General features: G+C 40.4%; 1 protein-coding gene across 6 annotated transcripts in view; it reads right to left on the reverse strand.

Moving 5' to 3' along the window:
* Positions 1–75: 75 nt before the first annotated feature.
* The window catches only part of si:ch73-181d5.4 (uncharacterized), a 32,655-nt gene continuing 7,858 nt past the window's right edge, over positions 76–24,872 (reverse strand). For all 6 annotated transcript variants that reach the window (XM_023278617.3, XM_035952092.2, XM_055013240.1 and 3 more), the window contains exons 8-17: positions 11,029–11,557; positions 10,388–10,547; positions 10,098–10,214; positions 9,863–9,970; positions 9,580–9,736; positions 8,849–9,467; positions 8,566–8,713; positions 8,388–8,477; positions 8,102–8,297; positions 76–7,447 (exon numbers count right to left, since the gene is read on the reverse strand). In XM_023278617.3, coding sequence (XP_023134385.3) covers positions 624–7,447; positions 8,102–8,297; positions 8,388–8,477; positions 8,566–8,713; positions 8,849–9,467; positions 9,580–9,736; positions 9,863–9,970; positions 10,098–10,214; positions 10,388–10,547; positions 11,029–11,557 — 8,948 coding nt within the window. In that variant the 3' untranslated portion in view covers positions 76–623. The remainder of the gene's footprint in view (positions 7,448–8,101; positions 8,298–8,387; positions 8,478–8,565; positions 8,714–8,848; positions 9,468–9,579; positions 9,737–9,862; positions 9,971–10,097; positions 10,215–10,387; positions 10,548–11,028; positions 11,558–24,872) is intronic.

The raw sequence follows: 24,872 nt of genomic DNA on the forward strand, positions 1-24,872 counted from the left end.
GATTTTGTGATTTGCTACTTGCATCACAATCAATCACTACAAAAAACAATGATAAAATTGGACATAATACAAATCTTAAAAGGTATGCCACTTTATTGATTTCTTGAATTGTAACAGTGAAACAAGCCATAATTAAGGCTATTCTACTGACACTATGGCTGTTAAAAAACAAAGAAACTGTACATGTTCTGTACAAAACATTTCTGACTATTTCCAGTAAGAAATACACATGAAGTTGAATTTACAAATGCTCAGTTATTTTTAAGCGGCAATTCAGTCATAATCAAGAAACAAATTAAACATATCTACTTTGAATATAACAAAACAAACTAACACAAATACTTCTGCCTCTGAGCATTTCGGTGACAAATTACAATGTCAGATTTTCTCATGGCTTTGTCTGCAGGTCAAGCTGAAATTTCAGTAAGACAAGGAAACCACTTTCCATGAGGAAAAAAATACATTCAATGTAAGTAATGCTTAAGCATTTTTTTATCCAGTGTAGTGATGCTCGGCAGGTTTCTGCAGGTCTAGCACATCAGCATTAGTGGCCCAAATGACAGTCACTTCCATTTTCGTCACTGTGCACCCTTTAAATCCCATTGATCAGTTTAATTGTCCCCTCACATAGTTTCTTCTCCTCCTCCTCTGTTTACACCTATAGGTGGACTTCCTCGTCCTTGTCCTCTTACCCACCCTCTTTGTCGTCTGACTGGTCTACCTCTACCCAGCTCTACGGCTGTTGGGTGACCCATTTGTTTTTGTTTCATGAAGACCTCATGATTCATCACATGATTTGGGAAATGTGTGCGACCCTCTGTTGGAGTGGGAAGTAAGGCACCTCTCGGTCTCTGGGCTCTTATGGGTTGCGGATTTTGTTGGTTATCAAAAGCAGGGAATGATCTTCCTCCTCTGTTTAGACCTGGACGTACAGACTTACTGAACGGTACTGGACATGGATCACTAGTGTCTTGAAAACTAGTATCCTGATGAGGACCTGGTCTTTCATGACTGTCTGTTTGACCCCTCCGCTCTGGTTCCCAATCCCTCATGTCTTCGCCTCTGACATCTGATGGCTCAAATCTCCTTGGGTCCATCCTGTCTGGACCTCTTCTATCAGACCCAGGGAACCTAACAGCTCCATGTCTAAAATTTGAACTCATATCTGTTTCATCAGGCCCTAGCCTTCTCATTTTTGGACCTCTCCTTTCCCTTCTAAAATCCTGCTCAAATTCTCTACCTGGTCCAGAATTTTCGATGTCTACACAATGTCTTTCAAATCCTAACTCCCCACAATCTGAAAATCTCCTTTCAGACTCTAAACCTTCAGGGTTTAAATTTGTGGTTCCAGGCCTCGGGGGTCTTACATGTGGGCCTCCTGGGCCTCTTCTATTAACACCTTCCATCTCTAATTCTCTCCTGTTCGGGTATGAATTCATCGAGTCTGGCCCTCTCCTATATGCCTCAGGTCTTTCAGCGTTTGGTATTCTCGTGTGTCCCCTGAAGTCTGGCTGCCTCCAGTCATTCTCCATATCTGGATGCCCTTGTGTATCCGATTCTGTTTCTCTATTGTGTGATTCCCTTTCCCCTCTAAAAAATGGCCCTGTACCACCTCTTTTAGGCTCTCTCCATTTATTTACATGTCCTCCTCTACTAGGCCCTGGGCATTCCATATCTTGATTATCCTGAATAGGCCCTGGACGCCTGCAACCAGGGCCATTCCATTCATGTCCTGGAAATATATTTGGTCTTTCCTGTATGGGCCCTGGTCCCCTTCTTCCACGGCCTCTCCATCCAGTACAAAGACTTTGTCTACTATGTTCTTGGTCCTGCTCATCTGAACATTGTTGAATAGGCCCTGAACTGCAACTGTGATCTCTTTCCCAATCATCTTCTGAAAAACCTCTTTCAATTCCTAAAGTCTCCATATTGGGCCCTCTTCCATCTGACCATTGCTCCTCAGTGCCTGTGCCACTCCATTCAGGTGCACAGCCCTGGTCCCAGTCTGGCCGTGGTCCTCTAAAGTTTCTCCTCATAGGTCTTGAACCCCTAAAATTCTGACATGGTCTATCAAATCTTGGGAACTCTAAACCTGGGCTTTCCCAAAGAGGGTCAGACCCTTCCCAGTCACCACTTCCTTCATGTCTTACATCTTCAATATTTGGACCTTGGAAGTTTGGATCACCTGATACTCTCCAGTCAGGTCCTGGGCCCTCTACATCTCTCCCTTCAAGCCCAGGTTCTCTGAAGCTTGAGTCTGCTGTTTCTTGTCTATCGGGACCTTGACCCTCAATGTCTGGAACTCTGCTTTCACAACCTGGTGCTATAAAACCTCGTGGACCTTTCATAGTGGGCCACTGACCCCTCATAACAGTTGCATCAGGCCCCACTCCTCTGAAGTGTGGTCCTCCCCTATCTGACTGTGGATTTTCCATATATGGAGGTCTTCTTTCTGGCCCAGATTCCCTAACATTTGAACCTTCTGCACCTCTCATGTCTGGCCCTAGACCCTCTGTATTTGGACCTTCATGCCGAAACACTGGTCTCCCCATTTTTGGACCTCCTGGCCCTCTCCTGTTGAGCCCTGACGTCTCCGTACCAGGACCTAGTCTTTCCACCAATGATCCCCTTAAGTCTGAACCTCTTCTGTCAGGCCCTGGACCCTCTCTACAATGTGGTCTTCCCTGACCTCTACCATGAGGCCCAAGACCTACCATTGGTAATTCCTTGCTTTCAGGAGCTGGTGCTCTGAAATCTGGACCTCCAGGTCCTTTCCTGTCAGTCCTTGGACCCTCAGTGGCGGGGCCTCTCCTTTCAGGTCCTGGTCCTTCTCTAGGATGGCCACTCCTTTCAGACCCTGGTCCCCAAAAATCTGCTCTACCTCCACTATCAGGCCCTGGGTCACTGAACTCTGGACCAACAGGTCCTCTTTTCTCAGGTCCAGAAGCCTCCATAGATGAGCCTCTGCTTTCAGGCCCTAGTACCCTGAAACTTGGACCATGTCCTCTCCTGTCTGTTCCAGGAATCTCCATTTTGGGACCTCTCTTTTCAGAACCTGGTTCTCTGAAATCTGGACCTCTTTGTCCTCTCCTATCAGGCCCTGTACCAATCATATCTGGACCTCTCCTTGCAGGCCAGGGCCCCCTGAAATCTGGACCTGCTGGCCCTCTTGTGTCAGGCCCTTGGCTCTCTATAGAAGGAACCTTCCGCTCAGGCCCCGAACCTCTGAAATGTGGACCCTCAGTTCCTCTTCTGTCAGGCCCAATACCCTCCTCGGCTACACCCCTATTTTCAAGTCCCGGTCCCACAAATTGTGGACCTCCTGGCACTCTCAAGCTAGGTCCTTGATTGTCCATAGTTGTACCTTGCCATTCAGATCCTTTGAACTCTGGACCTCTGTGTTCTCTCCTGTCATGCATGGGGGCCTCCATGTCAGAACCTCTCCTTTCAGGTCTTGGTCCCATGAAATCCGGACCTCCTGGTCCTCTTCTATCCTGTCTCAGGTCCTGCATGATTGGACTTCTCATTTTAAGCCCTGGTTGTCTAAATCCTAAGCCTCCAGCACTTCTTTTCTCAGACCCCTGGCTCTCCTTGTCAGGGCCTGGCCTATCAGACTGATGGACTCTCCAGTCATCTTGCATAAATGACCCTACTCTGACTGGCTCTGTTGGTTTCCAATTATCTCTTACGTCCGGTCCTGGCCCTTTCCAATCTGGGTCCCTCATATGTGGACCTAGGCCTTCATTTTGATTCCTCTGACCCCTTACATCAGGACCAACAACACTTGGTCCTGGACCTCTCCAATCGGGATTTGTAAAGTTTGGCATGTCTCTGACTTCTGGGCCAATTTGTTCATTTCTCTTCTCTAGATTTTGGCTTTGTGTATTTCCTTCTTGCATGACAGCATTCCTCCTGTTAGGGCCTGTTTCTCCACTAGCTCTACCTGAGCTTCTTCTATCAACTCTTGTATCTGTGCATCCTATGCCACAGACATCTTGACTAGGTCCCTTATGATTTATTCCAGTCATATCTGGCCTTCCTGTTTCATGCATAATTTCTGATTCTCTTGTATCAGGGCCATCTACGCTCCTTGTTAACTCTACATCTGGCTGTGGGACCTCTTGTTCAATGAAAGACATGTTAGGTTCACCGTTTTTATAATTTAGGTTTGGTCCTGGTGCTCTCATATGCACACCTGTTTGTGCTCCCTGTTTTTCACCTGTTGTTGCTGATCTATCTCCCATTTGAAGTCTTCCCTCCGAGCCTATAGATGTATTTGAATCAAAACTCCATTCTTGAACACCAGCTCCCCTGCTCAAGGGTACATCTCTTTCACGTGGCTGAAAGCCTTTATTCTGGGAGCCCCTTTCTTCTAAAGCTGGACTGCCATCGTGCCTTGACTGCCTCTGAACTCTTCTTGAGCCCATAAAAGATGTACTCGAATCTCTTACACCCCCACCCGTCACATCAGATCTCAAAGCCTCAGAATGTTGGCTTTCATCTCTATCTTTTTGTCCTCTTTCTCCTATATCTGGAAGCCAATCTTCTAACTGTGGACCCCCAAATGATTTCTTTGTCCCTATTTTCATCACATCTGCCTTGCCATCTGGATTTTCTACCTGTGATCTGTTCTGAGTTTTTAGACACTGTAAACTTTTCTCTGGACAACTAACATTTTGGGTTCTCTCATCAGCTACAACTGGTGCCCTTGAATCTGTATTCAAATTATACACTGCTGAAAAAGGATCTCTTGACCCTGAGCCTCCATTATCAGGAACAAGCCTACCTAGTAAATGACCATGGATTACTGAATCTATCTGTGGCCCCCTATGTCCAGTTTCTCTCATATCTGATCTTGGATTCATAATCCCTGGAACACTCATACTCTGTGTATCTGAGTGTGTAGTTGGATTTGGATGTCCTCCCCCTTGACTTATCCTTTGAGGGTCTCTTAAGCCAGGATTTTCTGGTAACATCTGATTTTCTATCTTTATCACACATTGGCCTCTGTCACCAGGGACTTTTAGATCTACACCTCTAAAAACTAAGTTCCTTGCATTTGATACGGGCTCTCCAACAGCAGGACATGAGTTATTGGACATTGTTGCTTGACCACCAATGGGTAGACAATTATTTTCAGCTTGACCAAATGGCAATGGGACACTGGTATGCTCCTGGGGATCTCGGATTTCCTCAGTCTTAACAAAGTCATGCGCTTCTATGTTGTTAGGTTTCACAAACTGTGGTTCTGGATCGGGGCTCTGAGGAGAATCTCGAATGGGTGGATCAATTTCTCTTAGTGGAACTGTATTTTCAATTTTGTTTTTGTGCAGAGTTTCTTGTTGAGAGGGTTTATCCACCTGTGTAGAAGACCCGCTGAGTGAAGGATGTGGAATGGAATTTTTTTGAAGCTCCTGAAATTTTGGTGGTTCAGAAGGCTCAAGCTTAGCATGTAAACAAGAAATAAAATCTTTTTCAGAACTCTCAACAAGACTAAATTCTAACTGAGGTCCATCAAGTTCTTTTTTAACAGTAACTGGCGAAGATGGTGACGTGTTACTCTCTACAAATTGTTCAACAGAGTCCAGAGCAGTTGCATGTTTTGATTTTCCAGGGACTTGAGGAAAGGGTCCTCTGTGCGGCTTTGGAGAAAGGGACACAGAATCTTTTTTTCGAGGAGATGACGGGGACCTTCTACGTCCATGGGAATGTCGGCGCGTACTATGGTCCTTACGATGGCGTCCTTGCCTTTCAGATGGCTCTCTAACTCGGTGCCTTGACCTGTCCCTTTCACTTCTTCTGTGTCTATCCCTGTCTCGACGTCGCCGGGAGTGTGAAGGAGAACGTCGCTGTGACTTTCTTGAAGGACTTCTATGGTGGTCCCTTTCACGATGACTCCGCCTCTTTGGTGACGACCTTCGCTTTCTGCTGTGGTATGAATTCGGAGACGTACCTTTGTGACCACCACTATGCCCTGCTCTTGACAAAGAATCACTGGCATTTATACTTGTGCCTTTAAATACATCCTCTTGAATTTCATTAAAAAGTGATTCATCTTCAGGATCATAGGCCACATCAGAATCTTCAATCTCTCCAGCAGAGGAATATTTGTCACATTTCTCAATATTTTCCTGTGTATCATCTTGCTCAGCAACAGTTTCCATATCATTTATTAAATTATGGACAGCAGTTGTGTCTTCCAGCTTAACAATTTGTGAATCCATATTTGAATTTTCCACAGTCTCTGTAAGGTTGGCAGTACTGTCTGTTGAATCTGAAAGCTTTGAGTCTGTTTGCATTTTGCCACTCTGCAGTGATGACAATTGGCTGAGGGGCAAAGATTTTGATGGGGGTGACATCAGGGAATCCGAAACAGAAAAATGAGCCATGAACATACCCACAGTCTCTCTCTGCTGACGTAGTGCCTCTTCCTGCTCTTTCAACTGTCTTTTTTGCTCTTCAATTTGCTTATTGAGCTCCTCAAGCATTCGCTGTTGTTCACTGAGTGTTGCAGCTGAGACAACCACAGTGCCTGCAGGAAGGGTCGCTTTTACTGCAGCTTGAACAGAAGTGTGTGCTGGAGTAGAAGAAGGAACTTCTGTTGGACCTAATGAAGGATCTAACGTTTTAGTTGGAACAGGGGGCCTTTTTACAGCAATACCACTTTGAATATCTTCAAAGATAGTCTCATCCTCTGGATCATAGGCCACATCTTCCTCCACAACGCCTGATAATGTGGGCTCATCTGCCTTAATTTTTTTCATGGTCTGTGGAGCAACCGTTTTAAATCCCAATGTTGGATCATACTCTTCTTCTGGGTCGTATGGTCGATCAAGTTCATTTTCCTCTACTTCTATCTCTTTGATTTTAGATTGCTGTCCATACTGTTGGACAATTGGATCCACCATTGTTCCAGACACCTGATTAAACACTGGCATCTTCTTAGCACTTAATGTTGTTTTTGCAGAATTTCCATCAGATGAGACAGTGGAGTCAGACTGCTTATTGCCAAATAAAGTCTTCAAGATAGTGTTTAGTGGTGTCTTGTCACTGGATGATGTGGTGAGATCCTTTTCAGAGATGCTATTACAAGTGGACTGTGTGGCAACAACAGTCGCTGAGGTAGAAACAGGGGGAGTCGCTCTAACTGAGGTCAAAACAGAGGGCATGGTAACTGAACCAGAAGAGGAAGAGTCTGATGGTGACCCAGGGCAAGGTGGTGAAGCAGGAGGAGTGGTATTAGCAGGAGTCTCTGGATCATAGGGTTGGAATATCTCCAATTTGTCAGAACCATAGAGGACAGGTGGTTTTGGTATCCACATAGGATCTTTGGACATGTGAACCCTAGGTCTCTTCTCCTCAGTTTCCTGAGGCAGGCATCCTGGACGTTTTGCCCTCTGGACAATTGCCAGACCCAGAAGAAGATTAGGCCGTTTTTTTTCAAATCCTGAGACAAAGGGAAGATAAAAAAAACCAAAAACATTTGAATACATCTAAAATTTTTAATCCTAACAATTAGATCTCTGTTATTCAATTTCTTTAGAATGTTTAACTAACAATTTTGATTAGAAAACTAAATCATTTTTTAAGATTCACAATAGAGAAATATATTGGTGCAGAACTGCTCATGCGGACTGGGAACACCGATTCCTTATCAATAATCATAAAAGAACTACCTCATGAAGCACATCGAGAGAATGCTAAGAGTGTGCAAAGCAGTAATCAAAGCAAAGGGTGGCTATTTTGAAGAATCTAAAATATGAAACATGTTTTGACTTATTTCACAATTGTTGTTTACTACATAATTCCATATGTGTCCAGTCATAGTTTTACTGTCTTCAGTGAGAACCTACAATGTAAATAGTCATGAAAATAAAGAAAAAACATTAAATGAGAAGGTGTGTCCGAACTTTTGATTGGTAATGTATTTCAACTATAATGGAGTGAACATTTTTCTCACTACCACTCAGTCAAGATCATTGCTGTACAAGACTAAAATTGTGATATATCATGTACTGTTGAGCCTTGATGGTGTTAATACAGGTGTTCGCTCAAGGAAAATGCAAGCATTTAAGCTGTGGTCGTCAAAGAATTTTCCCACCTGGTCCTTCAAGAGGTTGCAGTATGGATGGGATTGATTCCTTTGCACTGAGTGGAACAAGGTAGACATCCTTGATGGAATTGCTAATATTGGCAACCACACCAAAACGACGTCTACTGCTGAAATATGAAAACAAGGAGACATATGCCACCTCTTCCTCCTCTGTTGCAGGGTGAAACCGGATCACACATAATTCCTATAAAACAAACAAAAGCACATAAAATGAAGATATATTCTCCATGCTATTGTACAAGATGCAAAAAGAAACACGACATATTCTGCTTGCCTTAGTAAGAGAGGTCTTTAGCTTTGTAACATAGTCCCACACAGTCTCAGGCATGATTCGTCCCCCAATTTGTATGGTATCAGGTAGGTCCTACACAACGCACAAAAAGAAATGTTTTTCATATATTTGTCATGACAAAGACGGATCTCGTGATACATCTCAGTGAAATTAAGTTTACCGCTTTAAGATTTTCAGCAGGTCCTGAAACCATATATGCCTTGGTGACAAACTTGGCTACACTCAGCATGTTTAAAAAGCCTTTCCACAATATGTCTTGCTTAGCCAGGAACTGAGTGGTCTGGACATCAGCTGGGGTGTCAGAGGTCCTGAAAAACAAAGCACAACAGCACAAAAATAATTATATTTACACAATATAATGATTTTGTGAAAGGTCTACTACCTAAAACAGAAAAGAAGAAAAATTCATGTGCTTTAGTAAGCTTTCACTGTTATTTAAATACCTTGAAGATGTGCCATAAAGTCGGGGATCTGCAGTGGAAGATGGCTTCATTAAGATTGATTTAGGTAATGTTTTTGTTGGTGGTCGTGAGGATGCTGGTGCCGAATGTGAGGTAGTAGCCTCTTTAATAGGGACATAAGGAGCTCCTTTGTTATGGGTTGTGTTACTGGAATGAGAGGTGCTACTGGATGAAGCAGAGAACCTGTTTGCTGCCGTGCGGGGGTCACGTCTTGTGATTGTGACTGTGGAGACAGCTGGAATTACAACTGGTGTATATTCTCTCTTTTGTGAAGCAGCTTTAGAAGTGTCTGGAGTTGGGGACGCAGGGGACTCCATGATGGGGGAAGCAGGAGACTCTAAAGTAGGGGATGCTGGAGAATCCATTATAGGAGAAGCAGGTGATTCTACAATAGTCAGTGGTGAAGGGTCAATAATAAAGTGGGATGAAAGTTCCAGTAGAGAAGATGCTGGAGAATCCATGTCAGGTGAGTCAGTTGGTGCTCGCAGAGGGGAATCACCTCCTGCTGGCTTTCTCCAAGATGGCGCATGTTTGTCTCTTGATACAGATACTTTGGGTTTTTTCTTTGCTGGTTCCCCCTCTTCCACAAGTTGTATCTGACCTTTAGGATATAATGAGAAACTACTTTGAACAAACAAAAGTATAAGCTGGTTGCTGGATAACAATGTCTGCTTATTACTGCACAGCTACTGTCAAATATTGGTTTAATTTACCTGTGCATATCTTGCACTTCAGGTCAAAGAGATGAGTTTTGTGCTCTGATGTTGTGTCTTTAAGCATGCAGGCAAGAATATCTGGCACAGCACTGGTCTGGTTTGGTTGGCTTGCTCTGGTCTTGAGAGCAGGAGCAGGAAGACTTCTCTTCTGTTCCTGAGAAGCAACACATACCAACACAAACAAGACTTAACTCATACAGATACAATATCTATGACCTTTTAATAAAATATGTTCATAAGAAGCAGAAGAGACTTTACTACAAATGAGACAGATACACACCGTGCCATTAGGTCTTCTGTCAGGCCTGGTTGGATTCAAACTGGGCAAATCAACCTTCACTGCTTCAGGCTTTTGCAAACATGTGGCTATAGCAGCTACATCCTTAACCTTGACACACAAAAGCAATGGAAGAAGATACACACACTGTCAAAGACACTCCTTGACAATTCTGAGGCTTGAGGCATAAAATCAGATTCAGTTTTAGTTTTTGCATTTTACACATTCTACCATTTACCTCAGTTGTTTCTTTTGCCTTTGGCTCAGGTGCTTTAGTAGCCTGCATGTCCTTCTGGGTCATCCTGACCAGTCTGAAGGGACCGATTTCTCCATGTACAACCCGATACAGTAAGCCCTAGAGAGAGTCCAAAACTAGATTGTTAATTTGCAAAAGAAAAAATAGATATATATTCAATAAAAAGGAGTAGTTGTTCCTAAAAAGCATCATCTGTAATATATAATTATTTAAATATATGGTAAGAGCACAGATCATAAAACTGAAACGGATTTTAGCAAGCTTCAACAAACCTTGTTTCTTGGGTCTTTCAGGTTGAACATTATAGTTCTATACTTGTTCATGTATTTGCTGTCTGTGTTGCGAAATATGTCGAACATCTCCATCTCTATGTTTGCGACAAGCTTTGCAACTTCACTCTCAGACATCTCCAAATCCTCACAATCACACACCCTTAACAAAAGAAAAGGAAGATGGTCAGCAAATTTGTTGTGCATCAGTGCTCTAGCAGATTGAGATGCATTTTTTACTCTTTAATTCATGCTAAAGTCGAATAAACATAATAAACAACTAAACTAAACTAAAAGTGTAATGTAAAGAAATGATTAACTGGAAATGTCACAGATTTACAATATGTGGTCATGTTGTTTCTAAATGTGCATACTTTAAGAATATGCTACTAAAATATAGATGAGGAATGAAATGAATGGTCAGGAGTTTATGGCGCATGTTCCTCTACAGTATATTTTTGAATTGCTGATAAAACTACGTTCATGTTTTTCTATATATTTAAAAAATATTGTCTTTCATAATTTTGCTCTGTGAACCATTACTGTATCTATACAGACTGTTTTTCAGCTTCATCAACAGAGCACCATAACACAAAAATAAAAACTGACATTGCTTGCACATAATGCTGTAAAGACGTTCTCACCTTTTGAACAGGATGCTGCTGAGAGAGCGCTGAATGCTCTGTCTGACCTGCGTATTGGGCTGAGAGGGTCTGGAAGAAGGTGCACTGGGTGCAGGAGACACAGGCAGATTTCGGGTTTCATTCAGCATTATGGGGGCTGAGGAAGGCTTCTGGCATGATGCTGTGGCTGGTACGTGGCTGGATGGAGACTGAGAGCCAGACTGCTTCTTTGGTATGACGTAAGTGGTCTTAGTGACCACGAGGGCCCCAGTCTGGTGATGTCTGGGTGCTGAGGTGGTTGGGGATTGTGTGGTCGGACTAGATTTTGCTGTGGTGCATGGCATGGAGGGACCTGATTCTTCAGTTTCATGCTTTGGCACACTGCTATTAACCGGTTCCTTTGCTTTTTCTTGAGAGTGGCTCTGTGGTGGGGCTGCTTTGGTTGCAGGCTGGGAAAGCAGAGCCATATCTGTCGGTGGTTCCTCTGGACATTGTGTTGAAGGAGATGCAGCCTCACTGTCAGCCTCTTCCTGTTTACTGTCATCATTAGCTGTTAGGAAAAAATAACAGCAAGGCATTTTGTCAATATGGAGAAATACTGATAAAATCTGTTATCTATAGAGACAAAAAAACATACAAATAGACCTGTAACTAATATGGTGAGAAAGATAAAGAATGGGACTTTAATATGTGATGGTGACTTGATGACTGTAAAATTATTAGAAGAAGCAATTACTTATTTTCCAAGAGCAAATATTGACAGAAGTGATAATGCTTTCTGTCTTAATTATTTGTTGTATGTGCATATTTACATTTAACACACTGAAACTTAATACAATTTTATCGCAGGTATTTGACTTCTGTGGCGTTTTGTATATTTTAAAACAACTGACATGAAGTTAAGACAGGAATAATTTGAGTTAGGTTGCGGTGAAGTTTAAATATTTGCACGTTATTTAACAAATCGATTGGGAGGAATCTGAAAAAATTTAGACCTATTAGCTTTATACAACACATTTTTATGTCATTACATTGACATACTGAAGTCATGACACAGCTTGATGTTGAAGGACAGGTATCAGACAAACACTCCGGAGAGATGCACTGTCAATCGTTCATCACTGTGAATAATTTGAGTGCAGCATGTAACATTATTTGTCCACATGTGAAATATTGCCGAAGATGTACGGTTACCAGTCGCACCCAATGGTTGTGTGACTTCACTGTTCAAACACCAATTCAGTATCTTCTTCAATAGTTCTCTGTGAGGATCTAACAACACTCATCTTGCTTTTAATATCATTCTATAGTCTGTACAAAATATGCTATTTATTTTGGTAAATGACAGAATTCCAAAAGGTCTGTACTTCTGAGGTTTTTGTCTACTCAAAGCTACTGTCAGTGTGCACTGTTGGATTACTGAGACAAGGAAAATACATTTAGTTTTGATAAAGTCTAATAAATGTACTTCCCATTTACCGCCGTGGAGTGGGATTTAACCATAGAGATTAGTTTCTGTGCTTTCAAACTCGTGAAAAATAGCAGCAGTTCATAATTTGTATTCATGGATATTATCACACACAGAACCCTTGATAAATGTGGCCAACACAACTTATTGACTTGCTGTGCCTGACATAATCACACAAGCACTTCCATGTGGAATTAGCAGAGGAAATGAAAACTACCAGCTCTTCATAAATCATGTCACCTGCTAATTTACAAAAGACTGTGAAAATAAAAGAGATGCACTGACAATGATGAAGTATTTATATTTAACAAGGAAAAATGTTACCACCTGAAAAAGTTTGTGCTGACAAAGTTTGCTTTCACATTTCACAAACATCGAGGGTTAGAAATATTGGTGGGAAAGGTAGTGATATAAAAACTTTTCTTTTTCTTTTTTTTTAACAAATTATGGATTGCAGCTTTAGTGTTTAATTCAAATATGGTTGTCTTCATCTCTGTCAGGTTTGTTTTGTGAGAAAATTACTTTTAACAGACACATTTGTCAAATGATTTCACTAATACGACAAAGAGCATGACTTCTTTGTTGTTCTTGGCACCAACAGGTCTAATCAGTGGTGCGCAGGTTTTATAATGCAAACAAATGCTTAAGTGTGTTTATGATAGATTGTGGAAGTGGAAGTGGGGATCGTACATGTCCGCCCAGTCACATAATGACTGAAATTTATAAAACAAAACCAGGCGAAAAAAGAAATCTGATAAAGAAAAAAAAATGCATATGTGCATTAGGTCCTTTGTATTATTGCAACATGAGACGACATAATAGTAAGCACCTAACACCTAAGTGCAATGAATGGTTTCAGGGATCCCCTACCATTGCTTTTATATATATATATATATATATATATATATATATATATATATATATATATATATATATATATATATATATATAAAATGTCAAAGTAAACTTTCTTTTCGCAATGTAATTTTAAAAGTTAAACTTTCATATATTCTATTCTCATTATACATAAAGTGAAATATTTCAAGGCTTTTTTTTAAATTCTACAGATTTGGCTTATGGCAAATGAAAATCGGAGCTCCTGTATCTCAAATTATTAGAACATTTCCTATGGTCAATTGAAAAAATAGAGTTTACAATACAGAAATCTCCAACTTCCGAAACGTGTGTTCGTTCATACACTCAGGACTTCTTGTGGCTCCTTTACCACAAATTACTGCATCAATGTGGCATAGCAAAGGAGGCAATCAGCCTGTGTCACTGCTGAGGTGATATTGAAGTGCACGTTGTTTTGGTAGCGACCATTGGTTGTGTGTTTTGGGGTCGGGTGTTTCTCATCTTATTTCATCCTTATGACAGCACCACATATGGGGTTCAGGTCAGGTGTCAACACACAGTATTAACACGGTCAGCAAAGTATTGGGTAGTAGTTTTAGCCCTGTGGGCAGGTGCTAAGTCCTTCTCAAAATGGTGGCCCAACATCAGCGGATGACATGGCACCCCAAATCATCACTGAATGTGGAAACTTTATAATGAATTTCAAACACCTTGGATTCAGTGCCTTGCCACTCTTCCTCCTGACTCTAAAACCTGAATTCAAATCCAAATGAAATGCAAAATTTGCTTTAATCTGAAAAGACGAATTTTAGCCACTGTGCAATAGTCCAGTTATTTTTCACCTTATCCAGGTTTAAGACATTTAGGAGTGGTATCATATTAGAAATGCAACAACTGTAGCTCCTTCCTTGAAGATGTCTGTGCTCGGTGGCTCTTCCTGCACTGACTCCAGCCGTGAACCTTCTCTTCTGGAATCAGCTTTTCTTAACAATCCGCTCAAGTCAGCGGTCTTCCCTGCTGTTTGTGCATCTTTTCCTACCACACTGTTCTAGTCCAGTCAACTTTCCACTAATATTCTTCTATACAGCACTCTGCCAACAGTCAGCCTTTTCAGCAATGACCATCTGCGGCAATCCCTCCTTTTGGTTGGTGTTGATGATCTTTTTCTGTACAACTTTCAAGTCAGCAGTCTTCTGCGTTACTGTGGTTGTGTGTACTGAACTACTGAGGGAAACCTGGTATTTATACTGTATAATTACTAATTTAATCAATTTTAAATGAAATATAGTAATATTTTGAGATCTGCTTATTTGGTATTGTTTTGAGTTTCAGACCATGATTATCAAAATTAAAATAGAAAAATGTTTGAAACATTTTACTTTATGTGTTCAGAATATATTCATTTCTCATATTTTTTTAATAATCGATGGCAAATATTAAACTTTATTTGTGATGCACTACTATAACATCACTGTGTCCATTCATTCACTCGGTTTTGTTTGTGACAATGTATATTTGTAAATAGAGCTATCTTTAAGATTTTTAAGACTTTGTCTTGCACCTTCTGCTATGTTTGCACTGAAAAGGAGAAGCTTGCCAATCTCGTTGTACATTGTATGACAATAAAGCATATTCTATTCTTTTCTATTCCCTGCAAGACCACAGTTAGCCAAGTAGAAGTTGTATTTTATGCAGTTATAGGGCTTAACAATCTATGGTGAGTTCATTACAGGTGGTACATGCTGTCTCAGAAGAAGCCAACATAGTGGATATGAACAATTCTAGGTGGATGGTGTAGCTTAGTTGTGGCCTAGTTTGAGAATCCCTGTATGGAAATTCATCATCTGAATTCACCTGACAGTTCTAAGGTTAGAGCCTTGGCCAAGGTTGCGTGTGAAAATGTTGCTAATAATTAATATACATTCCTGGGAGACAATCACAGCATGCGTGGAAACCCATACAAACACAGCGAATACATGTAAACATGAAAAATCTGCAGTCTGTGAAGCTGGGTCCTTTGGACACCTTCTGACCCACAGAGCTGCAATTTGCTGCACATGAGCACAGAGATGTGAACTTTTGAGTTGCTGCATTTTAACTGAGCCTTTGGGAGATGCAGCAGATAATAGTCAGACATGACATATGCAATTAGTTTTTCCCTCTCCACCCTAGATTTTCATGTAGATGCTCACACTAGATACACAAATGATTTTTTTTTTTTTTTTTTTTTTTTTTTTTTTTTTTTACAGAGGACTGGGTTAAAGGTATTTCACAGTATATCATATCAGGCTACCACAATGAGGCAGTGTCAATGCAAGCTGTAACTGCATTATTGAGAACTAATTCATGCACTATATTGTACTGATAAACAAGAAGAAACACATCCTCTAATAAATGGGAACCACCTCAGATAGAATAGTACTGAATAAGGGAAGAAAGTGAATGATCACGTTTTAGCATGTCGCCTGCAGATATTTGCCTTTTTGCTTTAGGCCACAGACAAGCAGGAAGACTCATTCTGTATGCATGAAAAATACCAATAAACTAAGGAAGGAAAGAGCAAAGGATCAAATTTTGAAGAGATTCATTTTCTACATCTATGAGGTAAAAATCTTTGTGTGTGGTTATGCACACAAATACGTGAGTCAAAAAAGGAAGAAACAAGCATTTGTCTGAGTGAGTAGGCATGCTTTCAAAGAAAGATGCCCAGCTCATGTAATCATTCAAAATACACACATCTATGAATCAGCTCCACATAGAGTCAGAATATCTCATATTTTCTGTCACTTCCACTGTTCCACTACAGTCAAAGTCATCACCATACATTGATCTTCATCGGAGTCAATCACTACTCAGATGTTCTTCAAATATAACTGCAATTATGCCAGTCTGTCTTTCAGACATGATATTCTGTAACTCACCAAGTTGCCACCTTGACCTTCAGGATATTCAAGAAGATTCAACTGGTGGTTTCCATCTATCACCTGTTGGGTTTACTCCACCACCATCAGACTCAGAGGGCCAGACTTAAACATTCATATGGCTCTATGCTGAATGAACAACTTCACATCAATGAGCTGAATTGCTTTAGTCTTTCTCTATGGCTAACCTCAAAAAATGATGTTATACACTTTCAGGTGACTTTTTCTTATTCACAACACACATCTGTGCATATAAAGCAGTTTTCTTGGTTCACAAGATGTACATTTTCTGATGAAAATTTTAAAAAGTGATGTTGTGAAACAATTAGGTATATAATACCACTGGTCTAATTGGTGTTCTATTTCTGATAAGCTAATAACTGGGACTGTCACGCAGGGATTTTGTTTAACCACAAATCAACCTGTTGGCAGATACTGTCTTCCTGCTCAAAGATTTGAGGGTGCCTACTGGACAGTTTTTAAGCAAAGTGACAGATTTTCCAAGATGAAAGTTGGCCTGCAGGTCCTGTTCACGCTACATGACAAGTAAACAGCAAATCAGATAAAGTTGGTGTCAGAGAGCTAAGTTTCTTTATGATTCCACTGAAACACAACAAACAAAACTGGCCTACAGCAAAATAGTTATAGAACCACTGGTATAGTCCTGCAAGATATTTTAATTTTTTTCTGTTGTATTGCCAGTTTTAGTCTTATGCAGAATGATCCAGGTGGTTTTCTTGTTTTTGTGACCCCGACTGGATGTTGCAGCTGCTATGCCAGTTCGCTACACTGTTGTGTGTGTATTGTGGGATGAGATGTTTTTCATCTCTATTTGGGTTTTTTTCTGTTTTTGTACCATGTGCTGTGTCTACAGATATGGGTTAAATGTAATGCTGTTGCAGTTATGTCTGACTGTGACTGCTGATATCCTTTCATCTGGTGATATGATTTTATTTGTAGTTTGTTGAAGTTTTTGTCTGTAGTATATCCATCCATTATCTATACAATCACACTTGCATTCACACCTACAGACAATTTAGAGTTACCAATTAACCTGAACATGTTTTTGGAGTGTGGGAGGAAGCTGGAGTACCCGGAGAAAACCTACGCATGCACAGGGAGAACATGCAAACTCCATGCAGAAAGATCCCGGGAAAGCCGGGACGCGAACCAGGGATCTTCTAGCTGCAAGGTGAAAGTCACCATGCCGCTGTGCAGCCCCGTCTGTAGTATAGTCGACATTAATGTAGCAAGCAACAGCGTGGTAATAGTTCCAGATTTCTTTAGCTCAGGCTGTTATGAACAGACACACTTGATTTTCATCTATGTTTGACCACAATATGATTTCTGATCCCCCACAGTGTCTAATTAGTAGGACTGCACCATTTTCCTGTTTTTCTGATAACTTTTTATTTTTTTTTTTACTTGTAGCTGCTTCAGGTAGCCATTTTCTCTGCCACAAAAGGAACTCCTCATCTACACTAAAGAGCTGTTCACTTTAGGAGCAATCTTAACAGCTATGATGTTTCAGTTCCCCCGACAGTCCTATTTTTACAGGTGAATTCTAGAAGAAAAAACAGTTTTAAAATATGTACATAATGTCATTTCTAAAAGAGATGTATAGTCACAGGAAGCTTTGACACTACAACCTGGAAGTCCATTTACTTGATGCTAGTGTTAAGAAATGTACTAAGTGTTAAAATTTGACCACTTCACCTTGTATTCTAACATTACACTGTATACCGACATTATTTTTAGGGATTTCCTTGCAATGACAGTAGATACTAAGAAATTAATTATAATACTGTGATTAGAACTTTCTAATCTGTGATTTATACTTTGGCACATCTGCTATTGTACAAGCCAGACTTCATTTTTATATAAACTTCTGGAGTTTTATGTCCCTGAATCAAGTCTTCAAGTAGCTGCAGACATGCATCAATAACTTCACTCAATATACTGCATGCACACACTTAATAATAATAACTAACAATCTTTGTCCAGTCAGGCAGACTTCAGTAAGAATCAAATGTATGGACCCGGTAAACTACAATGCTACATACAATACTTCAGTCAGTAATGAAGGTCTTAATCATTTCTATTATTTTCTTTAAATCAAAAGACATGTCTTAGGGGTTTGCAAAATGTAGCTCATCACGTGTACGCACACTATTGTAAAATGCTTTTCAGTATAGTTCCTTTGCCACCCTAACTTAAACTGTAAATAAGAAATAAAGCAGATTTTTGTATGTGCTTGTCTTCATATCCACATGACTTCACAGACTAAGCACCTCATGTATCCAGGAAATCTGACAACATGCCTCCCTCCACAGTATGACTCCCGAACTGGATCTCTTGACATTGATGACTTTAACTGAACTACTGTTCTTCCTTAAAGTAACAGGCAACCTGGGTCATTCTTATTCACTTTTCTGTGCAGAACAACATGAGGGGGTTGACAACACTCTTCTGTCTATCTGGTAAATATTTGGTTGCAGCCATAAAAATATTTAGCATGACGACAGCAAACAAAAGAAACAATAGTTTCAAAAATAACAGGAAAACTTCCTTCTTGCACTTCTAAAGCTCATTGGAGCCCTTCTCAGACGTGGGATATGTCACATGGTAATTGTTAAAAGTCATGAGATTCAGTCCAGACATACCCACCAGAGTAACAAAGAGTATGCACACGATATTTGTTCTTCATGCGATACTGGACAGTAGAAGTGATGTCGAACACATGATAATGCACTAATAAACAAAACAGCAAATCTAAATTATTACTTATCAAACAGTCCAAATAACTAAAAGCCACATTAATTTATGATTCCCAAAACACTGTCCATGTGTGATAATAATCCAACTACTGCTTCACCAGTAAAATAAAATTAGCTTAACAGTTGTGTTAAAGCTCAGGATTCAACATGAGCATGGCCAATAAGTAATAAATGATTAAGTGGAGATTATAAATTGTGACTTTGCATTTGACAGCTCACATGTGTAATGTAAAGTACACAGTGTGACTTGTCACAAGATCCTGATCAATGCTGTCTCCATGTCAGGGATAGTTTATAGTTGTAAGTAATTAATGAAGTTACTGCTCTTGCTCCACATGAGTAAATGTGTGCATCTATCTCGTTTTGGAGACGTTCACATGGATCCTGCTGCTGTCAGATGCTGTATGTTTTTTAATAAAACACAGAGCAAAAACTCTTCAAATGGCTGGAAGCAACCAAACAAACTTGTTCCTGTTAACATTTTGTGAAAACTCAGGCTATATGCATTAATGGTGAGTCTTAATATGATATGTACTGTCTTCATTGTAGCAATGGGCATTTTAGCTTGTAATACGTTAACTTGAATTGCAAACTTCACGAGAAAGGTATTTTTTAGTTTTTACACCACTTTTAACTGTTTCTTTTGAACAACTGTACTGAAATGTAGAAAAGGTCTTTGCCTAAATTGTTTTACACAACTTGATTGTTAAACTGATGGCATGCACTTTGGACTTGCACCTTGCTAAAAGTGAAACAGAAATGTTACTAGATCCAACCTAGTAAGTGCCTTCAGTAACAAGCTGCTGGCTACAGAGTTTACAGATGGGATGATGGTAACTTTTTCTCTTTTCATCAAACTCCCAGCAACACAGCAAATCCGCAGATTTCCCAAAGTGTCAAAATTCCTTTAAATGTGTCGATGAGCTAATGCTTACGAATTCCTCTTTTTATAAAATGGCATATTCTTCAGTTTTGTGCTGATTTTAGCACCATTCCTCCCATGCTGAGAGCTTTTCATCTCTACAGGGTTCAGTGAAGGCAAGACATCAAATCAAGAGAGTGAGCATAGGCTCCTATTTGTTTTGACAGGAGAGGCTATGACTATCCCTTTTATGGCATAAGTCACATACATAATGTGTCATGTGATGTACATGCAATTTTAGATGCTAAAGGCAGATCTCATTGTCATAAGCACATGTAGGAGAGTTTATATTTCAAGTGCATACTCATCCATCAAATGGAATAGTTTTGACAAACATTTGTATAAGGTTTTCAGGGGGGAAAGTACTGTATATATTTATGGCCATAGACCATTGGGTGACATGTCAAATATTGTATTGTACTATCTATTGTTAAATGTACTCAATACATTCAACTTTGAAAAACATGGCAAACACTTTGGGATGGGGTTAGTGATTTGATTTGTCCATAATTATCCACTGAAATTTTGAAATAAAAGGTAATTTTTCGAAGAATAGTTAATAATACATGTTTAAAGTTACCCCAATCTATGTTACAATGCTGTTGAAAGTTACACAAATAGCAAATACCAAAAAAATCTGAAACACTGAGAATATCAAGTGTTTTCATATTGGTTGTACTTCAACTGTTTAGCCAGTAGGGGGCACTTGTGCTTCACAATTAAATGCTTGAGACACTGGTATTAACGAAACTGTTTAAAAAATACACAGAGGACATACAGGCCTTGGGAATATGCAATGGAGAAACTGCGGTATCAAGACTGAGGATGTAGTGTCGGAATGGCAATCAAAAAGAAAATCAGCAGCAGATCATGAAATCATGGCATTATTGGCTGTACCTCTTATCGTAAATGCCTGTTTCACTCAGATATTACTCTTTCTCAACTCATGGCTCAAACACTTCTGAAAACTGAGTCAAGTCCATTCTAGTCCCAGACTGACTTGTTATTCCTGTAAACACTGAAACTGAGCAACAGAAAACACAGGCCAACACTACACTATGAGGTCACACTGATCCGACCTGAATGCAACAGTCAGTGAACGCTTCTCGAAGAAATGCAATCCACTGTAAGAAATGCTTTAATCATCACCATCCCAAAGAAAAGTGCTTCACTTTCAATTAACATTTGATGTGACATAATGAGAAATGTTTGTGTATGGGTATGTTATGATCCCGGCAGAACACCAAACCATTTCAGCACCATGTGAAGGCTTTACTCGCGTCAAAGTTGTATAAAAAAACCAAAATGCCAGCATTGCATTTAGTATGTGAAAAGTCTTTAGTGGAGTGAGCTGGAAGTTTGACACTGGTTTCAGAAGTTTGGGAAAAAGAAGTAGGAAACAAACAGCTGTAAGTGAAAGCTTCACTCAGACCCTGTCAAATGGTTTGCCTGAAGCAATTTATTACTTTCAATCCCAAAAACCATCACACTCAGGGAATGATCTATTACATTATGTGCATGCAGCCAGCTATGTGAAAAGCCACAACTACTTCTGAAGGGCCACTGCAATCAGTGCATTTATTTAGGAATGTATTATTAAATGAACCATTGAGAGTGGGAATATTAGATAAAGACAGTAGACTTTGTGCCTTCCAAGGACTCCAAACCGGTCCCAGTCCAACAAGGCCTTTGGCTTAATTGTGTGTTTGTGTTTTGTGACAGAACAAGATTCGTTATGACTCATGTGACAGTGGCAACAAAGAATAAAATTTAAACTAAAGTCAGATGAGGATAACAATGAAGCAGAACAGAATAAGAATTAATCCACTCATTGAAGTTTTAGATCCTGCATGTTTATGGAACTGGTACTTGTATTGTGTCTTGTCAGTTTCAAAGGCAATCCAGTGGAAATTTCTGGACGCAATGGGAAAAACTTTGTAAGTGCATCTGTGTGTGATCAAACTCTTCAGCTACACTTTTGGTCTCAGGAACCCATTACAGCTGATCTTGTGGACAGTGACGATTTTATGTAATGTGTAATCGCAAACTGTGGTCTGTATCGCTTCATCTTTTACTACTCCATGAAGATTCCCGATGATACAGAAATCTTTTAAAGCATTGTAAACTGCCATGGATCCTTGAGAAATTATAACAAATATGCAACTTCAGACAAAGCATTAAAGTGTGTGACTTAACATTAGAGGTGTATTTATCTAAAGGATTCTATTACCTTAAGGAAGTTGATTTTCTTAACTACCGTAATTTCCGGACTATTGAGCGCACCGGAATATAAGCCTCACCCACTAAATTTAAAAAGAAAAAAAGTTTTGTACATATACAAGCCGCACCTGACTATAAGCCGCAGGTGTCCACGTTGTAACATGAGATATTTACACAGAAAGATTTTTTTAAACTTTTAATTAAAGTATGCTTTTTCCGAACAGTGCCTGTAACATCGCAGTAAAACGCATTGAGTCAGTTCACGCGGCCGACTCCAACGTCTCACCATTGATTCACTGATTTCAAGCTTACGCTCTATTTCCTTCTTCGACAGGCAGATCGGTTGCCTTTAACTTAAAAACTGTGTTTCTGACCCGATTCTGCCGGCCGCCGAACCGCGGTTGGGCAGCCTCGGGTAGCGTTAGCCCGCTTAGCTTAGCGGTTGGGCAGCCTCGGGTAGCGTTAGCCCGCTTAGCTTAGCGGTTGGGCAGCCTCGAGTAGCGCTAGCCCGCTTAGCTTAGCGGGGCTCGTTAATGGTAACCGCCAGATATAAGTCCGGACAAACTTTGCAGGGGGAGAATGAGGCACTTTATTGAACCAGCAGCAACTGTCCACGTGCACTGGCTTCCCACTCTTGTCCTGTATAACTGGCTGTATCATCATGGTGCATCTCACTATGCCTCCGCTTCCACACTCATCTCTGCAACACACACACACCGCTGCAGCGCTCCTCCTCACGTCACACTCACACTCACACTCACACACTCACACACACACACACACACACACATACACACACATCGCAACCTGCCGAGGGTAAAGGAGAGCAGACTCGGCCTGCAACAGCTGCATCATATGCATTTCTTCGTGTGTTTTCCATGATGAGGGTGTGTGCATGAAGCGCAAAATGACTGATTTGAAGAATTTAGTGTGAGTGTGTTTGATTTAATTCGAACAGTTTCATTGGTTCACTGTTACCTGTTCAGTAATTTTATTGGTCTGATGTGACGAGGCTAAATGTATTGACGGCATGAAGTTCGCACGTAAAAATCTATACATTAGCCGCATCATTGTATAAGCCGCAGGGTTCAAAGCGTGAGAAAAAAGTAGCGGCTTATAGTCCGGAAATTACGGTACTTTATGTACAGAATCACAAATGGGACAAGAAAAAGGATGAAAGTCACTTTGAGCTGGTTGGCCATCACCATTTCAACGTAGATGATTAAGATTAGAAGTTCTATCCCTCTACATCCCGTCCAATATATGCACTAACTGAAACAGATCAAGATATTAAGCCCCTATGTCACGTATATCCATACTGTTTACTTAAATGTGATGTCTAGTCAGTTCTGCATTTATTTTGAGAAAATTCCAGTGAAGAGGTGAGGACGGACACTTTCCTCTCACATACTGCAGGTATTAAAGAGCACAAATGCTAATCAGTTCTAGTGAGGACATATGTAATAATGAAAACTTGAGAATAAAACGGTATGAACTGTCAGAAAACCCCGCTTAGATCCATTCAGTATATTAAGTAAATTCCATCCCCTCTGTGACTGTACATCTCATAGAGGATCGACATCCTAAAGCTTTGTGTTTTGAGGATGAGTATTTCTTTTTGTATTAGGTTATTTTAATAGATGTTATGTTTTGGTAAGGTGGAAAAGTCATTTTAAAAAGTTCCAAAATTTGAATTGCATTATCTTTGGTAAGAAGGCAACATATTTTTTGCTATTTATACTGATGGAAAATGATCATTATTTTAAAAGTGAGAAATATCATAATAGGTTGTTATGTTTCACGGACGTTTCTTGTCTTTTTGTCTTGTCTTTTGCTTTATGACCAGCAAAATATTTTGCATGGGAACACACCAAAACAAAAGATCACAAAAGACGTCCAGCAGGAGCAACAGCTACTCGCCATCTTTGTAAAGCTCATATTTATGAGTTGGGGTCACTCGGAGACAAAGGCCACACTTATTTCCTGAGTTCCAAACTATCACGTGTTGCAAAGATGAAACTGTGCGGTCAGTCGTCACATGCAGTGATGCTCCGGTTCATCAGGACAACATGTCTCTTCATCAGGCCACACTCAGCTGCTGTGGGCGCAACTATCCTGATGTGAAGACGCTGTCTCAGCCTGAATCATCTCCTGACCTCAAACCCCTTGTAACACTGTGAGATGCTCTGTAACACAACAGCTGGAGGCATGACCGCTGCTAGGAGTCAGCAGGTTAGTCAGGATCTTCTCCAGAAATGTGCCAGCACCTCACGCTGCAGATTCAGGCTCACCGGTTTCAGAAGGTGTCAAGAAGAGATGGCTGTGACCAAAGACCATGCAGGGTTCTTTCTTTTTGCCATCAGTATATATCAACCTTCCTATTATCTTAAGATCTAGATGCACAAATCCAAAGCCGGATTTTCAACCAACTTAGGGCATCTGTCCATATAGCATTTTTCTCTCAAAGAAAAGCGGTGACATGGTTATGGGAAGCACTTAATCCCAAAGCTTAATCAGAACAGCGCTGGGATGAAGCATGGGGTTGTTTCTATGACAACATTTTCTTTTGGCAACATATCAACACTCTTACTGCTGTTGTATGATTCACTAGCACCGTCTTTGTTGTAATAATAATGTGTAACATATAGCAGAATAAAGACATGCTTCTCCTCCAGTCTCTTGGTTACCATGGTGATAAGTTC

This window comes from Amphiprion ocellaris, chromosome 8, assembly GCF_022539595.1.
Source record: "Amphiprion ocellaris isolate individual 3 ecotype Okinawa chromosome 8, ASM2253959v1, whole genome shotgun sequence".
Taxonomy (NCBI): Eukaryota; Metazoa; Chordata; class Actinopteri; family Pomacentridae; genus Amphiprion; species Amphiprion ocellaris.